Here is a 23,380-nt window from a genome sequence, read left to right as displayed (position 1 = left end):
CTTCTTTTAAAGCACTTATTAAAGTTTATGCTTGTAAGTTGATTTGAGTTAATATGTCTTCTTCCATATACAACATGAAGGGAGAGATCATGTTCATTTTTTTCACCATTGTGTGCCCAGCAACTACTTGTAGCAGGCATTCAACAAAATAGGGAAATAAATAAAAATTACGTCAACCAACAAGTTCTTTTCTGGGTCACTTATCTGTGTAACCATACTATTTATTTTCACCAACAGGTCTGTACCTAGGGTTCTGTCAATGCAGCTAACATTTCCTGTCTTTCAACTTTGAGGTCTGATAAAAAGTTTTGGTTTCCATTTATCTAATGCTCACATTTATTTCATTTCAATAGAGAGTTATTTTTAACCAAAGTAACATTGTTTTTTGGTGACTTTGCAAAACTTTCAAACCAAGAGGTTATCTTGGTTTCAATGTAAACACACTGATAATTGAGAAAAAGCCATTCAGAGCCTTGATTTCTAATTTAGCTAACTCTTCAGAAAGTGAAAAATAAAAACCAAAGAATCTCAGGCAGGTGGTGAAGTAAAAATGTTGCATACAGTAAATAATGCTGCAAGTATTTTATTTAGCTTAATATAGATTTCCCTGGTACCATAAATTTCCATCTGTTTTGCATTTGAAAATAAAAGACAGCTGCTTCTTTAAAGTCTGTAGGCAAGAAGCCAACAAATAATGGGAATGCTAATTGATACTATAAGTTTTTGTTTTAAGCCCAAACTTAAGCTTACATTACTAGAAACTCGCATGAGCCTGTACCGATTTTTAATTTTCATATGCTTGGTCTGGCTATTTTTCTTTCTTAAGTCACATAACATACACGTATCAACTGTTTCATTTCTTTAGCCTCAAAGTCATTTCTTAGTCAACTTCCCAAAATGGGGTCATCAGGTAACAGTTGGGTAAGGGGAACTTCAAATTAGCTTATGTTTATAGGGATTACAGTTTCCTTCTGCTGGAGAAATATGATATGAGTGGACACATTACTGGGCAACACCTCACTGCCAGACTTTGTGAAAATAAATCTCCCTCCTCTGCAAACACAGAATATGGCCCACTGCTCCTCTTTTACAAAACACACTTTTAAGACCTCCTAATTAACCTACATGTAAAATGGAGGAATAAACATATTTGCTATGTAAATTTAGCAATGGGGACTTTCTTAGATATGGTAGCAAGTCGCTCCAATGTCTCCTTTAAACTTTAGACTTAATTTTCTACTAACTTTCCCACTTAAATATCTAATATATCTCAATCTTAACAAGTCCAAAACTACATTGTTATTTATCCCTGTTTCCCAAAACCTGTTCTTCCCACAATCTTCACCATCTAAGTGAAGGACAGCTCCATTCTTCTAGTTGCTCAAGCCAAAAACTGAGGAATCATATCTGGCGCTTCAGTTTCACTCATATATACACCATATCCTCTCAGCTTTACTCTCAGCATGTGTCCAGAATCTAACCACCTCTCTCCAGTATCATGATCCAAGTCACCACAGTCTCTTGCCTGCTCTATTAACTAATCTTCCTGTGTTCACTTTTTCCATCCTACAAGGCTCCTCTCCAGGTTAACACCAGAGTGATCCTTTTAAAATGTAAATTACACAGACTTCTGTTTCAGGGTAAAATCTGTCTTAGGCCCTTACCATGAGCCTAGCCCAAAAGAACTTATGAAATCTGGCCTCTGGTCATCCCTTTGACCTCATCAGCAGCCTTCTTGTTCATTCCACTCCTATCAAACTGGCTTCTGTGATTCCCCTCTAACATTCCAAGCCTGTCCCTGTACATGTTATTCCATCTACCTTGAATGCTCTTTCCCTAATAGCCATGTGACTTAGGCCTTCATTTTCCTCAGGCTTCTGGTTAAACGTTTTCTTTTGGGGGAGGTCTTCTAGGAACAGCACATCATATTTTTTAAAAACACTTCATTTCCTTTTCTATAGCACTCTCTAACACATTATGTAGGGTGACCACACATCTTGGTTTATCCATGAAGGTCCTGATTTCATCTGTACTATGTTGACATAATTGTGAATAATTATTCTCAAAGTGTCCTTTTTTGATAAAGTATGTGGTTGTCCTACTATTACCATGTCTTAGTTTATCTTTACAGCTTTCATCACTACCTGATGCCACTTGTCTGTCTTCCTGTCATTAGAATGTTGACAAGAGTTGACCATTTATTGCTGTATTTCTAGCACTTAGAAGTACCTAGAACACAAATGCTCAAGAATATATGTTGAATGAATAAATGAAATCATTGATTACCAGATATATGTCCAGTGCTCTACTGGGAACCAAAGAGAAGATGAATACAACATAGTCCCTATTTAATGCACAGGGTCCATGAAATTTAAATATATATATTTATATATATATATATAAATAATAAATATATAAATACAAACATATAAGTATGTATAATACAAATATATATTATTTTTATATATAAATATATATGTATATTTAAAGTGGCTTCAATGATTCTCATGTGAAGGCCAGTTTAAAAACCCAGGAGCTATCTGCCTAGTGGAGGAGTCAGAGATGAAAGGCAGGTGAACATCAGAATGATCTCTTTTTAGTGAATGGCTAGGATGTCCAGTCTGCCAAAATCAACATACTGAATTTGGACATCAACATGAAAATGTATGCTGTGTACAGGAGCCTGCACAGTGAGGCCAGCCAGGACTATTAAGGAATTCAATTCCTAAAGTCTACTACTGTGCTGGGGGGAAAAAAACAAAAAAACAAAAACCTTCTTTATTATAAAAACAGAGTATTGGCTTTGCAGTGCCCGAATAGCAAAAATGGGAACTCTTCATGGCCCAGAATGTCTCTGCATGTCTAAGAAGTGGGGAGAGGAAAGCTTCCCACAAAGAACTGTGTCTGGGGCTGGATGAAAATGAGCACGTCACAATTTATTTGCTGTAGAGAAGAGATTTGTAACTAAACCCATGCAAATAAGCTCTAATTATATCCTTAGGATAAATTCATACTAGTAGAACTGCTGTTAATGCAGATGATCTCTGCACACGATTATCAAGATCTTTAATTTTAGTTGGGAATTCACTTTTTTTTTAAAGTAGAGGTTTAAAATTTTTTGATTTTAGATGTACCCCAGGTAAAAAATAACTGAGTCTCTTAACATTCTAAAGAATAATACTCCTAGCTACTCTAAGAAATCTGCTGTGGTAATTCTCTTCTCTGACAATATAGGTAGGCTTAATTCTTCCTCTCTATGCAGTTGTCCCTCAGTATTCTCAGGGACATGGTTTCAGGAACCCCCACGATACCAAAATCCATGGATGCTCAAGTCCCCTATAGAAAATGGTGTAGTATTTGCACACACCCTACACACATCCTCCTATATACTTCAAATCATCTCTGGGTTACTTATACTACTTAATAAAATGCTCTGTAAATAGTTGTTATATTGTACTTTTATTCATATCATTTAATTTTTTTATTGTTTTCTTTCCCAAATATTTTTGACCTATGGTTGGTTGAATCCATGGATGTGGAGTGTGCAGATGCTGAGGGCTGACTGTATTTGGCCTTGCATGTGTATCTCTATTATGGCACTTACCGGCTAGGCTAGTGTGTGTGTTTTCCTACTTGGCCACACCCCGAAGCCAAGTCTTCCCCACCCGCGAGTGTTTTAAAAGACTACGAGTTCTTAAAGCAGTAGGGCCTAGAGAATTTCTTCAAAGTGCAAATTCTCCTGACCTGTTCTCTGAGATTTAGGAGGACTAGGGTAGGACTGGGGAATCTGCAGCAGGCTTTCCCAAGTGATTTTGGGTGGTCAGTTCACACACTTCCTTATAAGAAACTGACGAGTGGAGACTGTCTTAGTCACCATTGCATAACTACTGCCAGATAAATGTGCGTTGAATCAATTGACTGAATGGTCAGGAAAACATCTGGGGACTTCTCTGAGGAAATCATCGTATATAGACCTAAAGCCAGTTAGATCAGACAGTACTTTGAGTATGTGTTGTGAGAATTACTCAACAGGTCCAAAACTGAAGGGACTGAAGAGAATACTTGACTGTTAAGGATCTTGTGAAAACAAAATAGTCAAATAGATGATTAGGCAATTTATAAATGCAAATCTTAGATCATCAAAATACTTTGTGATATTGTTTAAGCATTTTAGATCTTGTCCTAGTCATACTTTATCTGTTTCATTTTCTACTAGGCCTTGTAACCCTCACCTTTCCCAGACAGAGGCACCTCATCAGAGGCAGAGAAAAATGTGAGTTTCAGGAGGGAGGAAATTATAACTGAGAAATATTTTTAAAACTTGGAAATGATCTGCAAGGTGCATTTTCTATCAAAATAACATTCAAAATATGAATTTTAAGTTTACACTTATCAAAGCATGTTCATGACAGGCTCTAAACCAACCTACCTTTGAGGTTACCTTTAAATCATTAATTCATGTTTGTTAACTCCTCTACCTTGCTGCTCGACATATTTCCTAGCAGTATTTTCTAATCTTCTCCCACCAACATCATATTTAAAACCCAGTTGAAATAAATTACAATCCAAATCTCATCTTGTTGTAGAATCCCACAGGAACAGAACTCCTCAGGGAAATAGGAAATCTTCCTTTGGGTAAGTTCCAGGAGTTGGTTCATTATAATTACATCAAGACAGTATTTTTAATAATAAATTTTATATGTTTAAAAACAACAGTAATTCAGTTGCCTAGACAATAATAGTTTCATTTTATTTATTTACTTACTTAGACAGGGTCTTGCTTTGTTGCCTAGGCTGGATTGCAGTAATGCGATGATTTATTTATTTATTTATTGAGACAAGGTCTTGCTCTGTTGCCTAGGCTGGATTGCAGTAATGCGACGATGGCTCACTGCAACCTCTTTGGCTCATGTGATCCTTCTACCTCAACTGCCTAATAGCTGGGATTATAGGTGCATGCACCATCCCTGGCTAATTTCTTTTTAAAAATTTTTGGTAGATATGGGGTCCCACTATCTTTTCCAGGCTGGTCACAAACTCCTAGCCTCAAGTAATCCTCCTTCCTTGGCCTCCCAAAGCACTGGGATTATAGGTGTGAGCCACTAGATCCAGCCTCTTTCACTTTAGATATGTGAGATACATGCACATATGCACTTTTGAGTTAAAGAATAAATTACTCTTACATGTATACTCATAGAAAACATTATAGCTCTGACTTAGCCTTCTTAGATAAGGAGTTGTCAGTCTGCCATTTATGCAAGTTTGCTGTATTTCCCATGTATAGCATGGGGAATACTGTCTTTTAGTATAGCAAAGCTAAAAGATAGCGCTTTTGTTTTCAAATCTCAGGTTTTTCATTCTGCTGTGAGTCATGTTATTCACTGTTCCCTGATGTGGTAACCAAAAATGATTCTTTCCACAAGAAGGATGTTAGGAAATTAACTAACAATTATGAAAACAGAAAGCAACAGAATATTGATATTTACATTTTGATAGCACTTACTGTTAATGAAAATGAAAACTGGAGGCCTTGGGTCACTTGAAATTCAAGTAAGAAGGAATGACTTTTATATTAATAAAGTGTTCATTGTAAGTACTCTACTGATAACTGCTCAGTCATGCTGAAGGCAAATTCAGTAGATAAGAATAACAGAAATTATCAATAAAAAGAATTGAAAATTAAAATATTTCCATTCTTTAAGCATATTTAAAGATAATTTGGCCAAGGACAGTGGCTCATGCCTGTAGTCTCAGCACTCTGGGTAGGCCCAGGGAGGTGGATTGCTTGAAGCCAGGAGTTTGAGACCAGCACCATGGCAAAACCACATCTCAACTAAAAGTACGAAAATCAGCTGAGTGTGGTGGCTTGTGCCTATAATCCAAGCTACTCAGGTGGCTGAGGCAGGGGAATTGAACCTGGAGGTGGAGGTTGCAGTGAGTTGAGATCACGCCACTACACTCCAGCCTGGGGGAGAGAGCAAGACCCTGTCTCAAAAAAAAAAAAAAAAAAAAAGAAATTAATAAAGATAATTAAATAGCTTAGAGTCACATATAAAATATATATACATACATATGCCATATATATATATATGGTATATACTTGTGTCTTCTGTAGTTTTGAAGAGTGTTCTGGGAGGAGCCACATCTTATTCATCTATGTGTACTCATAATATTTAGTCCAGTTACTGGAATGTAATAGATACATAGTAAATAAGTTACGATGAAAAAAAGTAAATTGACATGTGCAACAAGAATGAACCAGAGAAGCAAAAAATATTATAATTACGTGGAATATTAAATAGCTATTTGTTTAAAAGACTATATTAACATGGAAAGCTGTTCATGACATAATGTTAGGTAAAATAACATAGAAAAATACCTTGAATAAATAAGACAGATTGTAACTATATGAATGTGTTAAAATGAGATTTAAAGACCAGGTCCTGTTCTTTTGCCCAGGCTGGAGTGCAATGGTGTGATCATAGCTCACTGCAGCCTTGACTTCCTGGGCTTAAGCAATCCTTAGGCCTCAGCTTCCAAGTAGCAGGGACTAGAGGCGCATGCCACCATGCCCAGCTAATTAAAATTTTTTTCGTAGAGATGAGGGTCTCACCATGTTGGACAGGCTGCTCTTGAACTACTGCCCTCAACTGATCCTCCTGCCTTAGCCTCCTGAAGTGTTGGAATTACAGGTATGAGCCGCTGCTTGGCCAAAATGAGACTTTAGAAGGTTCAACTATGGGCATCATTATTTCTTCTTTCTAATTCCTGTTTTTCTTTAATTAATATGTTTGTTAATCTTATAATAGTTTGATATATTTATGGAATTAGCAGGAAATGTTACAAAAGTTGTATTGCTTTGTGACAGTTCTCGTATTTCTGACATACTAATTCACATTACTTTTTTTTTTTTGAGACGGAGTCTTACTCTGTCGCCCAGGCTGGAGTGCAGTGGTGCAATCTTGCTCACTGCAACCTCCTGGGTTCAAGTGATTCTCCTGTCTCGGTCTCCCGAGTAGCTCAGATTACAGGCACATGCCACCATGCCCAGCTAATTTTTTGTATTTTTAGTAGAGACAGGGTTTTACTGTGTTAGCCAGGATGATCTCGATCTCCTGACCTCATGGTCCACCCACCTCAGCCTCCCAAAGTGCTGGGATTATAGGCATGAGCCACTGTGCCTAGCCTACTTACATTAGTATCTAACTGGTAGAGCCTAGAAGCAGGAAGATTACTTAGGAGATACAGTTTATGAATTAGCTAAGAAGGTGTTCATCTATACCTAACAGATAACAGTTTAATGAAATTGGGATTTATTTTTTAAACACATTGAATCTAGAGGCAGCCAATCTAGGACAGCTGCAGCAATTTCAAGAGGTCATGAGTGAATCAATTTCCTTCTATCTTTCTGCCCCAGCATCCTTAGCTTATGGCTTCTATCTTTATATTTTCCAAGTCATACTCATCTTCATCTTTGTCATGAAATTTCATCTCCATTCTGTTATTCTAGAAGAAAGAACAAAAGAAATGGGTGACTCTATATTAGGAAAGGAAATGCTTTTCTAGAAATCTCAAGCATGTGTCTAGAAGGGTATCCCATGGCCATCCATAACTGCATGGGATACAGGAAAATGAATTTTTCAGCTAGGCACATTATCACCCTTCCTTCAAAAAAAGATGAGCCACATCTGAAGTAGAGATTGTAGAGGATAACTTTTCTGGAACAGTAAAACTTCAGCAGCCTGAAGAGCCTAAATCCAAGACTTTGAGTCCAGAATTTGGTGCCATTTTTCCCTTTGAGGCAATTAACATTCAGAAAGCAATAGTGGAGAGAGGTTGGGAAACTAGCCCAAGTTTTCAACTGTTTCAAGGAGAGTGGGTATGGAATTGGATGAGTAAAAATTTTGAGTTCAGGACCTGAGGAGGAAAGATTTTAAGTTGGAACTGGGCTATACCCTGGAAGTAACTTTTAATTATTCTTTGATTGGATTAAGGTGGTCTGTCCCTAATCTAAGTAACTACTAATATGTCACACCTCCCAATATTCACCATCTTGTGTAGTTCCTTCCCACACTGATACTGAGCTTTGCCATGTGACTTGCTTTGGCCAGTGACACAGTAGTAAGCATGATAAAGGTAAAGGCTTGCACATTGAGGCTTGTCTTTTTGGAATGTGCGCTCTTGCAACTCTAAGACTATGATGCTGCGAGGAAGCCTAGATTAGCCACATGGAGAAGCCATGAAGAGAAAAACCAAGGTATGTAGGTAACAGCCTTCTTTCTGTTCCAGCATCCTTAGCTTGTGGCTTCCATCTCCATATTTTCCACATCATGCTCACGTTCATTTTTGTCATGAGACTCCATGTCCATCCTCAAGTCCCAAGATTTATGACCCTAGTTGAGCCATTCCAGCCAGGCCCCAGACATCATGGAGCAGAAATGAGCCACCTGTACTATGCTCTGACTGAATTCCTGAGCCAGAGAATTCAGAATCATGAGCAAATAAAAAAGCCATTGTTTTAAGTCATTGTATTTTGGGGGTGGTTTGAACACAGCAATAAATAACTGAAATACTACTAAAAGTATGAAGAATGTATAACAAATAACCTAATTGTTGGAAAACAGTGGAATTAAAAATTATTAAAAGGACAGTAAATAAACAACAAACTAGAAAAACAGAAAGCGAACAGTAATATGGTAAACTCAAATATTAGTTTCTAGGCAATCTATGTACAAGTAGACACAGAGCAAGATCTTGTCTCAATAAGATTTTAAAAGTCAAGATTTTCATCTTTTACCTATTGTCCTCTGAATTCCGCCCAAATCATTCACTTTAGTTTGATGGCCTTGATGCAATTTGAAATAAGCTGCTGAAAAGGTAACACCCTTAATCTATTCTTTGCTGGTGTGCTTACCCAGTCTGGTTTAGAACAGTTTAACAAAGGCTTACAATCATAACGTCTATGATTATTACCTCTTAGCTTCTAGTTTTACTGACTTCCCTGTCTGGAATTACCAGCACTTTTTTTCATATAAATGAAAATCTCACCACTGAAAATCGATTCAATATATGGCGTCACAATTCAAAAAGTATTTTACAGCCCAGAAAATATGGCCATTCCATATGTGGTGTGTATTTCAGAGGTGAGTACACAGTGCTCTACAAGCTCCACGAGGACAAAAATGAAGTCCAGGCTACATGCCTGGCACGTAATAGGCGCTCTGGCAGACATTTGCTGAAAGAATAAATTAGTCACTACGGCGTTTGTGGGCTTTAAAACGCAAGTAAATGCGCTTCTAACGTTAAAGCCTCGGAGCTAGGTTTCCCTTCTGCAAGGTGGCGTACGAGGCCCACGAAACAGTCGGCCCCTGCAGGTGCGCAGCCCGTCCGGCCTGTCCCGCGCGGGGCAAGCGACCTCGTCTGGTGGCGGCGGTGGCGGAGGCGGCCGTTTGCTTCCTCACAGAGTGCTCCGGCATCAGGGGCTGGAGGCGTCTGGGGAGGAGGCAAGTAAACAAAGCCAACCTCACCGAAACGGGTTGTTCCGTTTCACATCCTCCCTAGAGTGCCTGGGTCTCTTCGGAACACAGTGACCCTCTATCTGTCCGCAGGCAGGTGGAGACCACGCCACGCAGCACGCGCTTTCCTTCCTCACAGCCGGACGCGGACCCGCAGGGACCCTGCGGGCCAGAGAAAGGACACGCCCCCTCGCGGGAGCACAAGTCCACCACACACAGCCAGCGAGCCTCTCCTCGAACGAGCGCGCACGCGCGTGCAGGGGGCGGGTCTTCTTCCCGGCACCCACTGAGCGCCCGGCCTCCTCACCCCACCCCATCCCCCTCCGACCGCCCAGGCTCCGCCTCCGCGACGGGGCCGTCGGGAGGCGGCGACCGGAAGCCCTAAAAGCAGAGATCGAAGTGACAGGCGAGCTGGCTGGACTCAGAGCGCGGTCAAGGCTTTCTGCGTTCGCGGCGGCGGAATGGCCCGTGCGCGGCTGGCCGCGTCGCCGCTCTGTGATCCCTAGACGCCGGCTCCCGCCCTCGGCGCTGACCCCCGGCGCGGACGCTGCTTCCGACCCGGCTCCAGTCGTCCGTTCTCTCAGACTCTCGTTCAGGTAAAGGGCTCCGGGTGGGTGCTGAGGGGCTGAGGGACGCTAGCGGGGAATGCGAGCGCCGGCCTCGCGGCCCCGGCCCCTCGCCAGGAGTGTGCTGGGCTGTCGCGGATCGGGGTGATTGATTTTGAGACTGCCCTTTGTACCAAATTCACTCGGATCCTGTCAGCATCAGGAAAGAATTGGTTTACACTTATTAGGCACTTGGAGCCTCTGGCAGGTGTATACATCAGACCGAGGCGCTGAGGGATTTAGTTGGGGTCGCCGGCGCCTGCCCCTTCCCAGTTCGTCAGGGCGGGGGTGCGTCTATGTGGCCTTTCCCGCCGGCCGACCCCGGGTGCTCTGAGACGCGGAGGAGCCCTTCCCAGACCCGGGGGGAGGGCACAGCGGCTGCCGGAGCCTTCCCGCTACCCTGCGTTTCGGGCTGCAGCCCAGAAGTTTGGAAGCTATTTTCACGTTAACTTTGAAAGCGCACAAGTCTTCGCCTTCCTCCCAGCCGCCGCGGGAAGCGTCAGCCGCGTTTCCCTCGCGCTTCGCGGCTCAGTTTTGCAAGCCTTCAAGACCCGTGGGACCTCCTCGGGAGGTGGGCTGAGGAGGTAAAGAAGAATTAAAGGGAAAGGTGCCGCGAGTGACTTCTGGGTTGCAGGGAGGCCGGGGCGGGTCTTCGGTCAGGAGGAGGCTGGACAGGGGTTGGGGGCGCCCCGACGCCTGCTGAGGGGAAGGCAGGGGCGGGGACGCCCGGGAACACCCGGAATTGCAGAGCCGGGCGGCGCCTCAGCTGCGCTGCGCGGAGTTGGCGCGGCCCGGGACTAGGAGCTGAGCAAACCGCCGCGGCCGGCAGGAGGCGTCGCTCGGACCCGGGCTCGGTCGGCGCCGGGGCGTCGCGCGGCTGCTGGCGGGCAGGCTTAGGAGCGGCGGTTTCTTAGCGAGGGGCAGTCAGCGGGGAGTGCCGGAGAACCCCGGCATCAGGAGGTGAGGGGTGTCGCGGTGTGTTGCCTGCCGCTGGAGACCGGAGGATATGTCCTCATCTTTATTTTTCTGTTACGAAAACTAATTGAGGAACTAGGTTCTAGTCGCTTCCCCACTCCAGCCACTCCTCCAGTTCTCTGCCCGCCCAGTTTTGTTTCCGAGTTTGATGAAGGGCAATAATAGGCAAAGTTGCGAGCTTGCTTGCGTGTGTACGCGCAGACACGCACATAAATGAAATTGATTTAGTGTCTGTTTTGCCTTGATTGGATTTGATAGGAGTGGTCAGAGTGAGTGCGCGTGGGGAAAGCACAGGCCAGTTTGGTATGGTGGAGAGGGAATACCACAATCTGTGCCAATTGTGCCTTGAGGCAACAGCACCGAATGATGAATAATAATGCCTGGCTTGGCTGCTTTCCAGTTGATTTATGTCTCATGTCAGATCCCTCCTTCTTCGTGAAGCTTTCCCTAACAATGCCAGCTCACAATGAACTCTCCTTTTTCTGCCTTTTCCTTTTGTACTTATCATGTACACTTAACACTTTGTTATAAACTATGCTTTGTATTTTACTTTTCTGAATTTGATGCACTTCTTACACATAGATTATGACTCTCCAAAGAGATTTTTAATATTCATTTTTGGGGGACTCAATTTTATCTTTTGTTGACCAACAACAAAGAACTAAGCTTTTCTTAACTAATTCAGCTAACAAAATGTATATGAAACACCAGCTGTGTGCATTGTGGTAGGCACTTTACTGGGCACCTAGGATGCATATTTGATTAAGTCATGGGCCCTTGCGTCACAGATCTCTTTCAGTCTGTTGGACAAGAGAGGATTAATTGCTCATCACCATTCCTTTCTCACTTGGCACAATCTTGGTAAATGTTTTCAAATTCAGGTTTTTTTCAAGGGCTGTGATTCTTGGAAGATAGGACTTTTTCGTCTCTTTCATTAGTTGATTAGGAATCTGATATTTGGCGTGTGTTTATATTGTTTTATTTTTCAATAACATGCCATCATTTGCCTTTTTAAAACTGTCTATATGTAACTTTTCTGAAGACAAGAACTAGGAAGCTCTTTTTGTGCTACCAAGTTGTGCTTGTTTTCTGACACAGTGTGCAGTGTTTGTTGCTGATGTGGCTTCTCTTACTAAACACACCCTAGTATTCCATCAGTAGTGGTAATGCTTTTAGGGGTTGCAAAAGTAGACTCTTAACATTTTTGGGTAGTATATTATAGAATTTTCTGAATATAGAAATGCTTAACAGACTCCTGGCTTTCTCCCATATAACATTTCAATTGAGAGCCCCTGTTTCTTGTGTATATCCTTACACACTTAAATTCACTCACTATTTCAGTTTGAAGTTTATCTTTCATTTGATGAACTTTTAAAGAAACTTTTTGTCAACTCATGAGATAGGTGATACATAAACAACTGTGAAGAGTACTGCAAAGCTGAGTGGAGATGTGGTTTCCCTGCTTTCATGATCTAGACAGTTATTTCTACCTCCCATTTCCCACCCCTCTCTAGCCTTACAATAAAAATTCATACCCCAGCAGAATTGCAAACTCTTGTGTATTAAGTCCACAAATGCATGCCAATGGCCTATTGAAAGACTTCTACTTTTACTTGCTTTGTGCTTTTGAATAGCAGGTATTCTTTGGGTATTCTTGGGTGCTTTGGAGCCTTAATTTCTCAATAAAATTTAAAATTGACCTATAAAAACTAAATATAGTATAAGTGGAATGGTTTCAGGTAGTCAGGACAAAAACAAAACATTTTAATGAATGAATGAAATCCAGTTACTGTCAGTTTGTAAATGATCATCTTCCTTCCTTTCCTCATAGGAGTTTTAGACTCTGAGGAGCAGTTGGAGCTAATCCACATCATGGAAATGGAAACCACCGAACCTGAGCCAGACTGTGTAGTGCAGCCTCCCTCTCCTCCTGATGACTTTTCATGCCAAATGAGACTCTCTGAGAAGATCACTCCATTGAAGACTTGTTTTAAGAAAAAGGATCAGAAAAGATTGGGAACTGGAACCCTGAGGTCTTTGAGGCCAATATTAAACACTCTTCTAGAATCTGGCTCACTTGATGGGGTTTTTAGATCTAGGAACCAGAGTACAGATGAGAACAGCTTACATGAACCTATGATGAAAAAAGCCATGGAAATCAATTCATCATGCCCACCAGCAGAAAACAGTATGTCTGTTCTGATTCCTGATAGGACAAATGTTGGGGACCAGATACCAGAAGCCCATCCTTCCACGGATGCTCCAGAACAAGTGGTTCCAATCCAAGATCACAGCTTTCCACCAGAAACCATCAGTGGGACAGTGGCAGATTCTACACCAGGGCACTTTCAGACTGATCTCTTGCACCCAGTTTCAAGTGATGTTCCTACTAGTCCTGACTGCTTAGACAAAGTAATAGATTATGTTCCAGGGGTTTTCCAAGATAACAGTTTTACAATCCAGTATATTTTGGACACCAGTGATAAGCTGAATACCGAGCTCTTCCAGGACAAAAGTGAAGAGGCTTCCCTTGACCTCGTGTTTGAGCTGGTGAACCAGTTGCAGTACCACACTCACCAAGAGAATGGAATTGAAATTTGCATGGACTTTCTGCAAGGCACTTGTATTTATGGCAGGGATTGTTTAAAGCACCACACCGTCTTGCCATATCATTGGCAGATCAAAAGGACAACTACTCAAAAGTGGCAGAGTGTATTCAATGATTCTCAGGAGCACTTGGAAAGATTTTACTGTAACCCAGAAAATGATAGAATGAGAATGAAGTATGGGTATGTATTTATAACAACTTGTAGAACTGTTGTTAAATGCTATAGAGAAGGTAAAGAAGCTACAAGCTTAGAAGGGTGGTTTCTTTCAGTAGTAACAGGTTTTCTTTTTTTCCACTATTATTCTTTTGACTATGCTATCCTGATTTTTCATGGTGGGTGAATGCAGGCTATTAACTCAACCAGACAATGAAGGTTTTATGATTTGAACAGTTCATATGCCAATCAGTTCAATGTGTGTGTGACTGAGAAATTGCATATACATTGAATATTGTGAATAAAATACTGCTTTAATCATACAGGGAAAGCCGGCTTTTGAAAGAAAATCTTACTATAGTAATCTTACTATAACATAAATAATGAACACCTAATTTATCTAATTTTAAAGCTCTGCATATTGAGTAGCTCTTATTTTTTAAAGAAAAATAGTATTGTTGAGAGGTGTCTGTGGCCCTCTTCATTTTGAATGGTATAAACATCTTTTCTGTGAATGATTCAGAAGTTCCTCCCATACTTCTGGATCTTTTATTAGTTTCCTTGAAGATTTTACCATTGTTTCTATTATAGATAAAATAAATTTTTCCACAATTTAGGGTTTTTAAAACCTGGAAGAGTCCTTTAACAATCAGTGAAGGGACGAATTTATGTTAATAGGTATGTTTATTACTCAAACAATAATCCTTGGGTTTTGGTGTGCAAGATGTGTTATATACATAGCTCAGTTCTTTGTGTCTCTAAGTTATTTCTCCTATTGCATAGAAGGAGTTAAAGTGTATGGTGTTAATCGCTATTTGTGTATGACCAAGAGTAAGGATTAAAATTAAAAGGGAGATAAGAGCACTTCTGTCCATGCTCCCTGACTAGGAAGGCTATGAGGGCAACCTAACAGCTTCATAGATAATGAGTGGCCTGGTGTAGTACTGAGATGCATGACCCATATTGGGAGGGGGAATACACTGAATATACCATCCCAGAAATCCAGGAGAAAAATCTTCTTTGAGAGTCATCTTTGTAAACCAACAGATACATTGGTTTACACTACCCAAGTATCTAGAGAGTCAGCAAATGGTGGCAGTAAACCATTTCCAAGTTGTCTGATTATGGTAGTCTTCATGTCAACCTGAATTCTGACTAGTGCTAGAGCATTGTTGGCATTACAGAAACTTGGTCTCTCTCTTTTTTTTAAAATTTATCTTGTTCCCATTCAGTAATGGGTAAATGGTTGTCTTTTAATAATTTTACTATTTCAGTTATATAATGCAGAAATTCATGTGTCTTTTTTAGCAACTTAATTATGAGACTAGAACATCTTGTGTTTCAAAAGGGAAGTGTGGAACAAGAAGAGAAACAGTATAATGCCCAAATTCCAGAGTATTACATAGAAGACCCAATGAGATAAAACAGGTCATATCAAGAGTGTAGTTTGCCTGACTATAAATGTATTATCTTGATAATATATTACACTCAAGATTATACCTTGCTTCAGTAGTGAAAATCTTATAATACAGCTAAATACTTTAAACTTATTTTTTAAGCCAGCATTGGAAGAAATAAAAATGTTTTTCCATTTTATCTTAAAAATCTTTTTAATAAGGTATTGTCCAAAATCTCCGTTGCCCATGAGCTAGCAATTCTAATTGCTATGTCAAGGGTAATTAATTTTATATACTCTCAAAGCCACTCTAATCCTTCTGTGTCTAGATTGCAAAACTCTGCAGAACAGTGGCTCCCACTTTACCCTCATGAAGCAAATTTCCAGTCTGCTGAGTACTTCAGCATCTTGGTACATTAAGTTTCTATCTGTTTGAATTGGTCAGGAAGAAACTAGCAGGATTACTGGCCAACACATGACATTCTGTTACCATGAGAACAAGGCAAGACAATCATTTTGATCCCAGAAAATCCAGGAATTCTTAGGTCAGGAGCATATGGGTATTTTTTTATCCTTTGGTAAGATTATTTTACTTAAGAATAGACATAGATATGGGCCCATAAGCATGCACCGTGTATTATGAGGTAGTTGCAATGGGTGCTTGATTTCTGAATCAGTTTTAGTGAAGGAAACTAATGTTTATCTGACACTTGGGAGAAGAAAAGTATGAGCAAATTATTATACTTACCATTGCTCCTACTACATTGTTAGTGGTAATAAGTGGTCCTATCCTGGGAAAATAGCAAAAAGTATTAACTGTTAAATTACTAGTAAAGTGAAGTTCTCTGATGATTACAGGAAGAAATGTAGTATAGTAGATAGCTAAGTGTCAAAAGTTAGGCTTTTGGGAAGTTGACCTGTGGTCATTGCAACCTGGTTTTCCTTGTATTCCAAAGCGATGTTGTGTTTCCTGGCAACAAGATGCAGATAACGGCATGTTGAGCCTTGCTGAGAGATTCACAAACAAGCTGGAGCAGCCCAGGTTCACATGGTTACCACATTATTTGGCTAAAGCTATTAATCTCTGTGGTCAGGCCTGTAAAGCTGGTCTATCTGTGCAGATTGCACATAACCAGGAAGTGTGTGTTCAGCTGTGTATATGTCCAAGTTGGAACCAGCAGCCTTTGGATTCAGAAGTAAGGAATAATGAATGGCAGTTGTTTATCCCACCGTTTTCAGTAGTTTATTTGGCTTGGTAAATCATTATTTTCTATATCCATAACATCTTAATTGTGTGATACTTAAGCAAAGTTCATAATTCTGGGTCTCGAGCAGAGACAAAAGTTCATAGTTTCAAACTGTACAGATAAAATTCTTTATTTTGCTTTGCAAATGTATTGGATTTAATGCCTAAATCTAAATTAGATGTGTAGTGTTCATTTTGTTCTCAGGAATGAAATTGGAAAGGAAGTTAAACTAGCTAGATAAGTTCACAGGACCTTTCTAACTTTTTAGTTAAGATGCTTAGATACTAAAAACACATTTAAAAAGGCTTTCAATAATACATGCTTATTTGATTCCTTGTAATGAAATTATGATGTAATCCCACTTTGCTTCCATTCTTTTGTACATCTACAAATGTCTATTACCAACATCAACTGAATACTGGTGTGTATGAACTTCCCAGATATAGATGGTAAGGCTTCTTTTTTGCACACAAGATGAACCTTGCAGAATTTCCAAATTCCAAATATGCAGTTGAGAAAATATTATTGAGTGTTGTGTTTTCAATTAAGAAAACACAGTCTCGAACAGTGCAGGCACTCATCCTTAGTAGACAATGACATGGGATGGCAGAACTAAGCAGTTTTAAAAGAGTCTTGCACACTGTGTGGAATATTGTTGTGGGTAATTGAACTTATGGAGGTTGTGCAAATCTCTCTTTAACAGACAAGATCACCATTAGTTTCATATTATATTCATTTTAAATAGTGCCAGAACAATTTTCTTCACCCATCAAGAAGGGACACACTGCAAACCTTATTTTGGAGGCTACCTGCAAGTGCACATATGACTAATGATTATTTCTAATTCTGAATTTATTGAAAGAGAGTGGGGGTGCAGAAGAAGAGGAAAGTTGCAAACCTTGAATCCACTATTAATTTTTTTTTAGAGGACAGGGTTTTTTTTCTTTTGGAATTAATGCTTATTGATAAAAGAGGGAGTTTTACTTGGTTTAAGGCTTAAGGCTAGAGTGTTGTCATAGTTATAGTTGCTGAGTGATTTTGATTGCTAATTGCCCTTGAAAGTCTTTATTTTTAAAATCTGCCCAAGGGAGAGTACCATTAGATGACTTCACAGAAACTCTGTATAAAGAGAAATGTATATTAATGATCATAAAAAACATATACTGTTATAGTCCCTGTATGACTTGCATAGTGAATTAGCTAAACTAGAGCAAGCTCCTGACTGAACTTTACTGGAGTAGTTAAATTAGCCAAGTTAGCACTGGCATGCACAGCTGTGATGATGTATGAACGAACTCATTATGTGTTATTGATAACACTGGAGAGAGGAGAACAGCTGAAACTTACTATGCCTTGTGACTTTTTGGTATTTCTTGAATATACACAGCTGGATGAGTTTAAATTTATTTTAAAAATTCCTGCCTAAGAGAAAGAGAGAGCTCCATAAGCAAGAACTGTGTTTGAAGTGACTGAAAATGTGTGTCTTGTGCTTTAGGATAAAGCAATTCAATGAATTATTTTTTGTACTTCTTTATGCTACTATTTACATATGAAATAAAACTAATTGGCTTCTATCTATACTAATCCAGAGAAGTTACTCGATGTGTGTAGAGCTATCATGGGAATCAGTAGGAATCATTCATTTATTCCCTTTCTGGTTTTTCATCAAGCAGATTAGATTTTTTGAAGCAGCTGTCACCTGGCTTCAGGTGGGGTCATTCTTTTCCTGATGTATTTAGGGTAATGAAAATGAACCTTGCCCAAAAGATTTTTAACTTTTTAATCAGTTAGAGGAAATAGCTTATAAGGTTATGTGGCATTCCCTAAAAATATGACATGGTACAGTATGTGTTTTATCATTAAGTTGAATCCAAGTAAAAGCTCTTACTTTTTATTGTAAGTAAGAAAAAGCTCTTTTTTATAATTTTTTTACTTTTTATTTTTACTTTTTTACTTTTTTATTGTAAGAAAAAGCTCTTACTTTATTGCACTTTTTATTGTAAGTAAGAAAAAGGAATACGAGTTGAATATCCCTTACCCAAAATTCTTGGAGACCAAAAGTGTTTCAGATTCTAGATTTTGGAATATTTGTGTAGTACCCCGGTTAAGCATCTGAAATCCAAAATGCTCCAGTGAGCATTCGGGTATCATCTGGGTGCTCAGAAAGTTTTGGGTTTGAAGCATTTCTGATTTTCAGATTTGGGGTGCTCAATTTGTAGTAGTAACTCTCTTCAGCTTTTAAAGCTTTATTCTGCACAAAGTGACATAGTGGGCATGCAAAAAAAATGCTACTTTTGACTGGTAACTGTTATGTCCTTGTAAATCTATTTCCTATTGTTACACTAGAATTTCTAAATTTCTAGATCATAGATTTACAATCTACCATAAAGGGAAGATAAACTTGATAAGTTCTTCTGTGTATTTCTAATCATGGTCAGTGATCCTCAATTTTATTCTGGGTTTGGGTGTTATTCCTTTTTTTTTTTTTTTTTTTTTTGAGACGGAGTTTCGCTCTTGTTACCCAGGCTGGAGTGCAATGGTGCGATCTTGGCTCACCGTAACCTCCGCCTCCTGGGTTCAGGCAATTCTCCTGCCTCAGCCTCCCGAGTAGCTGGGATTACAGGCACGCACCACCATGCCCAGCTAATTTTTGTATTTTTAGTAGAGACAGGGTTTCACCATGTTGACCAGGATGGTCTCTCTCTTGACCTCGTGATCCACTCGCCTTGGCCTCCCAAAGTGCTGAGATTAGAGGCGTGAGCCACCGTGCCCGGCCTGGGTGTTATTCCTAAAGGGTAAAGCAGTATGTAGTCCTTACAAACCTTGACTACTCAAGGAATGCTACAAAAATACAGCCGTTTGAGATTATGACTTTCTTCCCATGGTCTCTTTTATTTTTATTTATTATTTCCTGATTTGAGATGGCCAGATTCTGTATCCTTTGTCTGGTGGTGATGATTCTAGACTGCATTTAAATAAGGACCTTAAGTCCTCTTAACCTTGGTCAACAACCTTTAATAATTATCAGTCTCCAATTTGTGAGTTGCAGTTGCCGTTTTGTGGAAGGAAAACTTAGTACATGTGTATATCATTTTTTGCAAAGGAAATACAAATATATTTTAAATTGCAAGGTAATTATTTTGGTACAACTTGTATGGCTAGTTCAAATTGGACATTGTCAAAGTTTTGAAAGAAACTCATGTTGTAAAAGTAGTAGAATTTCTTTTTCATAGTAAGATTGGGGTCTTAAAGTCAGGTTGAGAGATTTTGTATCTTTGAAAGATATCACAGTGCTGAAAGTTGAGCCATTTTGTTTCATTCTGGGTTTGAAATAGGTGATAGCCTGAGATCTTGGTTTTTCCTCTACTTTGCAATACCTTAAACACAAACTGTACAAGGAATAAAATACTTCTGAAGTTCACCATTTCTAGGAGCAGACAAGCCACATTTTAGATATGAAGGAATTTCTTTGACAAAACTAAATAGGGCTTATTTTTATATTTATATATTGTTTATGACAGTGCTTTCTAAGGACTGAGAATTATACTGTACACAGACTCACCCCGATTTAAAATTTTTTCCTTCAAACGTTAAACCTAAACCAGCCCAATCCCTGAAACAGTAACTGAAAGCTTTAAATTTCTAATATAGGTAATTCCTTGTTAACAGGGAATTTGAAGTTACAAGTGGTAGGTTTAGGAATACATTTTGAAATTTTTGAAAATTAAGGATTTTATGTAAGATAAATTCTGTGAAGATTTATATTGAATGTGTGAAGAGGACAGTATTGCAGACTTAAGCTAAATATAATCAATTCTGTATTTAGGATCTCAAATTTTAGAAGTTGATGACATTAATAAACTTCAGATTATCATTTGTGAAACTTCCAATTTTCCCTTGCTGACCTAGCCAGTCACTGTTACTAAGGCAAGCACAGAAGAGGGTTAACTAAGCATTCCTATTTGCTATTTCCACACAACAAAATGTGTCCGTCTCCCGGATCTTTCTTGCTCTATGCTGTTTACTTACTGGTAACACCCACTTGACCAGTGAAGAACCTTTGCATGGTTCTCACAATGAAAGGATAAGCTCTTACAAAAGTGAGGATGCTAGAGCTACTATTCCTTTTGACCTTCTGCAGAAACCAGTGACTTTCAAGTATGTGTACCACAAAAAGTTGTGTAAGGAGTGTATTGAGAATCTCCCATAACTAAGTTGTCTGAGGAAGAGTTCAGTAAATTTGTATTCTTTATGCAAATTGAAGTCCTCTGTTTTTGTGGTGTTGCTTCTAAGTATAAGGAATGATTTGTGAATAATCTTATGATGAAACATAGTACTTTTTGTAATCATTGGAAAATATGTTTAGGCTATACTTACAAGAATTTCTGTTCATTACATTAGCTTTTTTTTTTAAATTAATTGGAGGATTCTTAAATTGTCCCACTTACATGACATAGCCAGAGAGTTTGGATGCTTATCTTTGGACTAAATATTCACCAGCACTTGAATAGTCAGTGAAGAATGGCAAGGGAAGGGACCAAAAGGTGAACTTTGCTTGCATGTGCTTTCAGAATCTTGCATGCACCCTGTGATTTCACCGTTCCTTCAGCTGATCAGGTTGTAGAGAGGGCAAATGACACAAAATACTCTAAATAATTTCCTGATATGGTTGGTCTTTGGTTTCTGACTGTCACCTGGCTTAGCTCTTTCACTTCCAGGCATTTATAGAGTAAAAATTAGCACAGGAGAAACACTGGGTTTGCCTTCTAAGTTTAATTATTCATCCTAACAAAAGAAAGACATCCTTGATTCTGGGCAGAGTATGTGAAACAGAATTGGGGTAAAGTATGTGAAACAGAAAGGAACTTTGCTTGCTTGCTTTCTGACATTTGGATTATCCAAATGCTGGCAGACATCAGAAGCATTATGTAAAGTGTTCTACAAATTTGTTACTCGGAAATAATTTTGATTGTCTTAACTAATGATAAAATGGAATCTATCAGAGAAATTTGGCTTGGTAGAATCCAACTCCTTCAGAAAAAGTTACCAATTTAAGACAATGTTGAAAGGTATTGTTATCATAGTTTATAAAACCTAGACAATAAAAAGACTCTTTGTCTTTTCTATAGGAAGTCTTTTTCTCCAGCAATTTGTTTAAAGAACTATCAGAGTGATGACTTCTCTTTGTAGTTTGCTTGTATGCATTCAGATCTCTAGTCTGCTGAAAGCTGCTTACTCATCTCTGGGTTCTTAGCATCAAATACATAATAAGTCATCAATGAGTATATTTCTAATTCGTTGATTAGTTAGTTCATCTGGACTAATTGGGGAAAAAAACAAAGCTAAATAATAGGAAATTCTGAATAAAAACCTTTTTGTGGAGATCATTTGTAATTTAAAAGTCAAAGCAGAAATAAATTAGCTAATAGTTATATCTTTCTAGGCATTAGAAAATATTTTTATGATAATAACTAGTATTTTATTTATGTGTAAATGAGTGCTGAATTGAGATTATTTGAAAGCAACTTATTTTTAAGTAATTTTATCCTTTATAGTATTATTTTACATTTATGTAGAAAAATTTGATAAATTTATTTTATTCCTTTTTAAGGGATGTCAAATTCTATATCCAAAATACTGAATTAACCAGCACTTGTGTCTTGAATACATGAGAGACATTTTTTATTGTTTACTTTGGGATAAGATAGAAACCTCTCAGTTTAAAAAATATTTTTCTTAACAGAGGAGATATCTACTCTTCTTTATGAAAATCAGTGATTGCATAATTTAAGGTAGTATAAAGTATGCTACTATTTTAAAAACTAGCCAGTGCCTTCTATCCCAGCTATTCTTACAGAAGTTAAGTTTCACTTATCAGGCCATAGTTGAGAAGTATGTCTCAAGTATAGTACCTTCTGTGATCCCAGGACATGTGACTGATCTTGAATAAAAGTTAAGGCTTTTATGACATTTCTGGTACCTGATGGGTACAAAAATTTAATCCCGCACCACTATAAATAGCAGTGAGATCTCATAAGTATAATTTTTATTTATGAAAGATTTTAGACTTATCCATATCTTGCTGGAAAGTCTTTTTGTTTTCGCTTTGATCTGTAGTTCTGTAATAAAAAACAAACAACAAAAAAAGTCAGCATAAGAGTATTTTAGTAGGTTCTTTTCCTTCAGTAGATATTGTAATTTGCTTTTAGTGGGTGCATTGGGGCCAGTGGACTTCATTGTAAAGTATCATTTATTAGGGGGTTAACAAACATCTATATGTATTCAAATGATCATGTCTTAGTATCAATGTGTTTTGAGAATAAGCTGTGTTATGTTTGTTTAGTTCCCCATATGTTTTTGAAAAACTTAAAAACATACTATCTTTTCATTTAGGAAATTTACCTGCCTCTTTCTTCTCCTATCTCTTATCCTCTCATTTTCATTTCATGGGGTTCACATCTAGAATGACTTTTTTTTTTTTGAGACGAAGTCTCACTCTGTTGCCCAGGCTGGAGTGCAGTGGTGTGATCTCAGCTCACCACAACCTCTGCCTCCCGGGTTCAAGTGATTCTCCTGCCTCAGCCTCCCGAGCAGCTGGGACCACAGGCACATGCCACCATGCCTGGCTAATTTTTCGTATTTTTAGTAGAGGCGGAGTTTCATGGTGTTAGGATGGTGTCGATTGCCTGACCTCATGATCTACCCGCCTTGGCCTCCCAAAGTGCTGGTATTACAGGCGTGAGCCACTGTGCCTGGCCTAGAATGACTTTTAAGACTACAGATGTCTAACAATTTGTGAATCAGACATGAAGTTTGGCACACAGATAAATGTGAATTCAGATAGCATTCTTCTCACTAACTTGCTGCCTTCTTGGAAGCA

General features: G+C 38.9%; 2 protein-coding genes across 4 annotated transcripts in view; one reads left to right on the top strand and one right to left on the bottom strand.

Annotated features, from left to right (window-relative positions):
* Positions 1-4,989: 4,989 nt before the first annotated feature.
* On the bottom strand, positions 4,990-10,338 carry LOC144579962 (uncharacterized). The gene is made up of 3 exons (XM_078354562.1): positions 10,255-10,338; positions 9,528-10,150; positions 4,990-7,506 (listed from the first exon to the last, which is right to left on the bottom strand). Exons 1-3 carry the CDS (start codon positions 10,336-10,338, stop codon positions 7,488-7,490), a joined length of 726 nt encoding a protein of 241 aa, XP_078210688.1. The 3' UTR covers positions 4,990-7,487.
* The window catches only part of TIPARP (TCDD inducible poly(ADP-ribose) polymerase), a 33,038-nt gene continuing 19,562 nt past the window's right edge, over positions 9,905-23,380 (top strand). Inside the window, exons 1-2 of one of the 3 annotated variants that reach the window (XM_078353980.1) lie at positions 9,905-10,111; positions 12,927-13,884. In XM_078353980.1, the coding sequence (XP_078210106.1) occupies positions 12,968-13,884 (917 nt within the window). In that variant the 5' untranslated portion in view covers positions 9,905-10,111; positions 12,927-12,967. Of the gene's footprint in view, positions 10,112-10,297; positions 10,705-10,858; positions 11,081-12,926; positions 13,885-23,380 lie in introns of those variants that run through there. The other 2 variants (XM_035277834.3, XM_035277833.3) reach the window with 2 other exon arrangements.

This window comes from Callithrix jacchus, chromosome 17, assembly GCF_049354715.1.
Source record: "Callithrix jacchus isolate 240 chromosome 17, calJac240_pri, whole genome shotgun sequence".
Lineage (NCBI taxonomy): Eukaryota > Metazoa > Chordata > Mammalia > Primates > Cebidae > Callithrix > Callithrix jacchus.
Note: the sequence above shows the minus strand (reverse complement) of the source record. Positions and strands in the feature narration are given on the sequence as shown.

Coding starts and splice junctions, on each gene's coding strand:
- LOC144579962 (XM_078354562.1), bottom strand. CDS start 10,338: ATGTATACACCTGCCAGAGGCTCCAAGTGCCTAATAAGTGTAAACCAA. Junction 10,151..10,254: donor ACAGGATCCGAGTGAATTTG/GTACAAAGGGCA, acceptor ATTCCCCGCTAG/CGTCCCTCAGCCCCTCAGCA.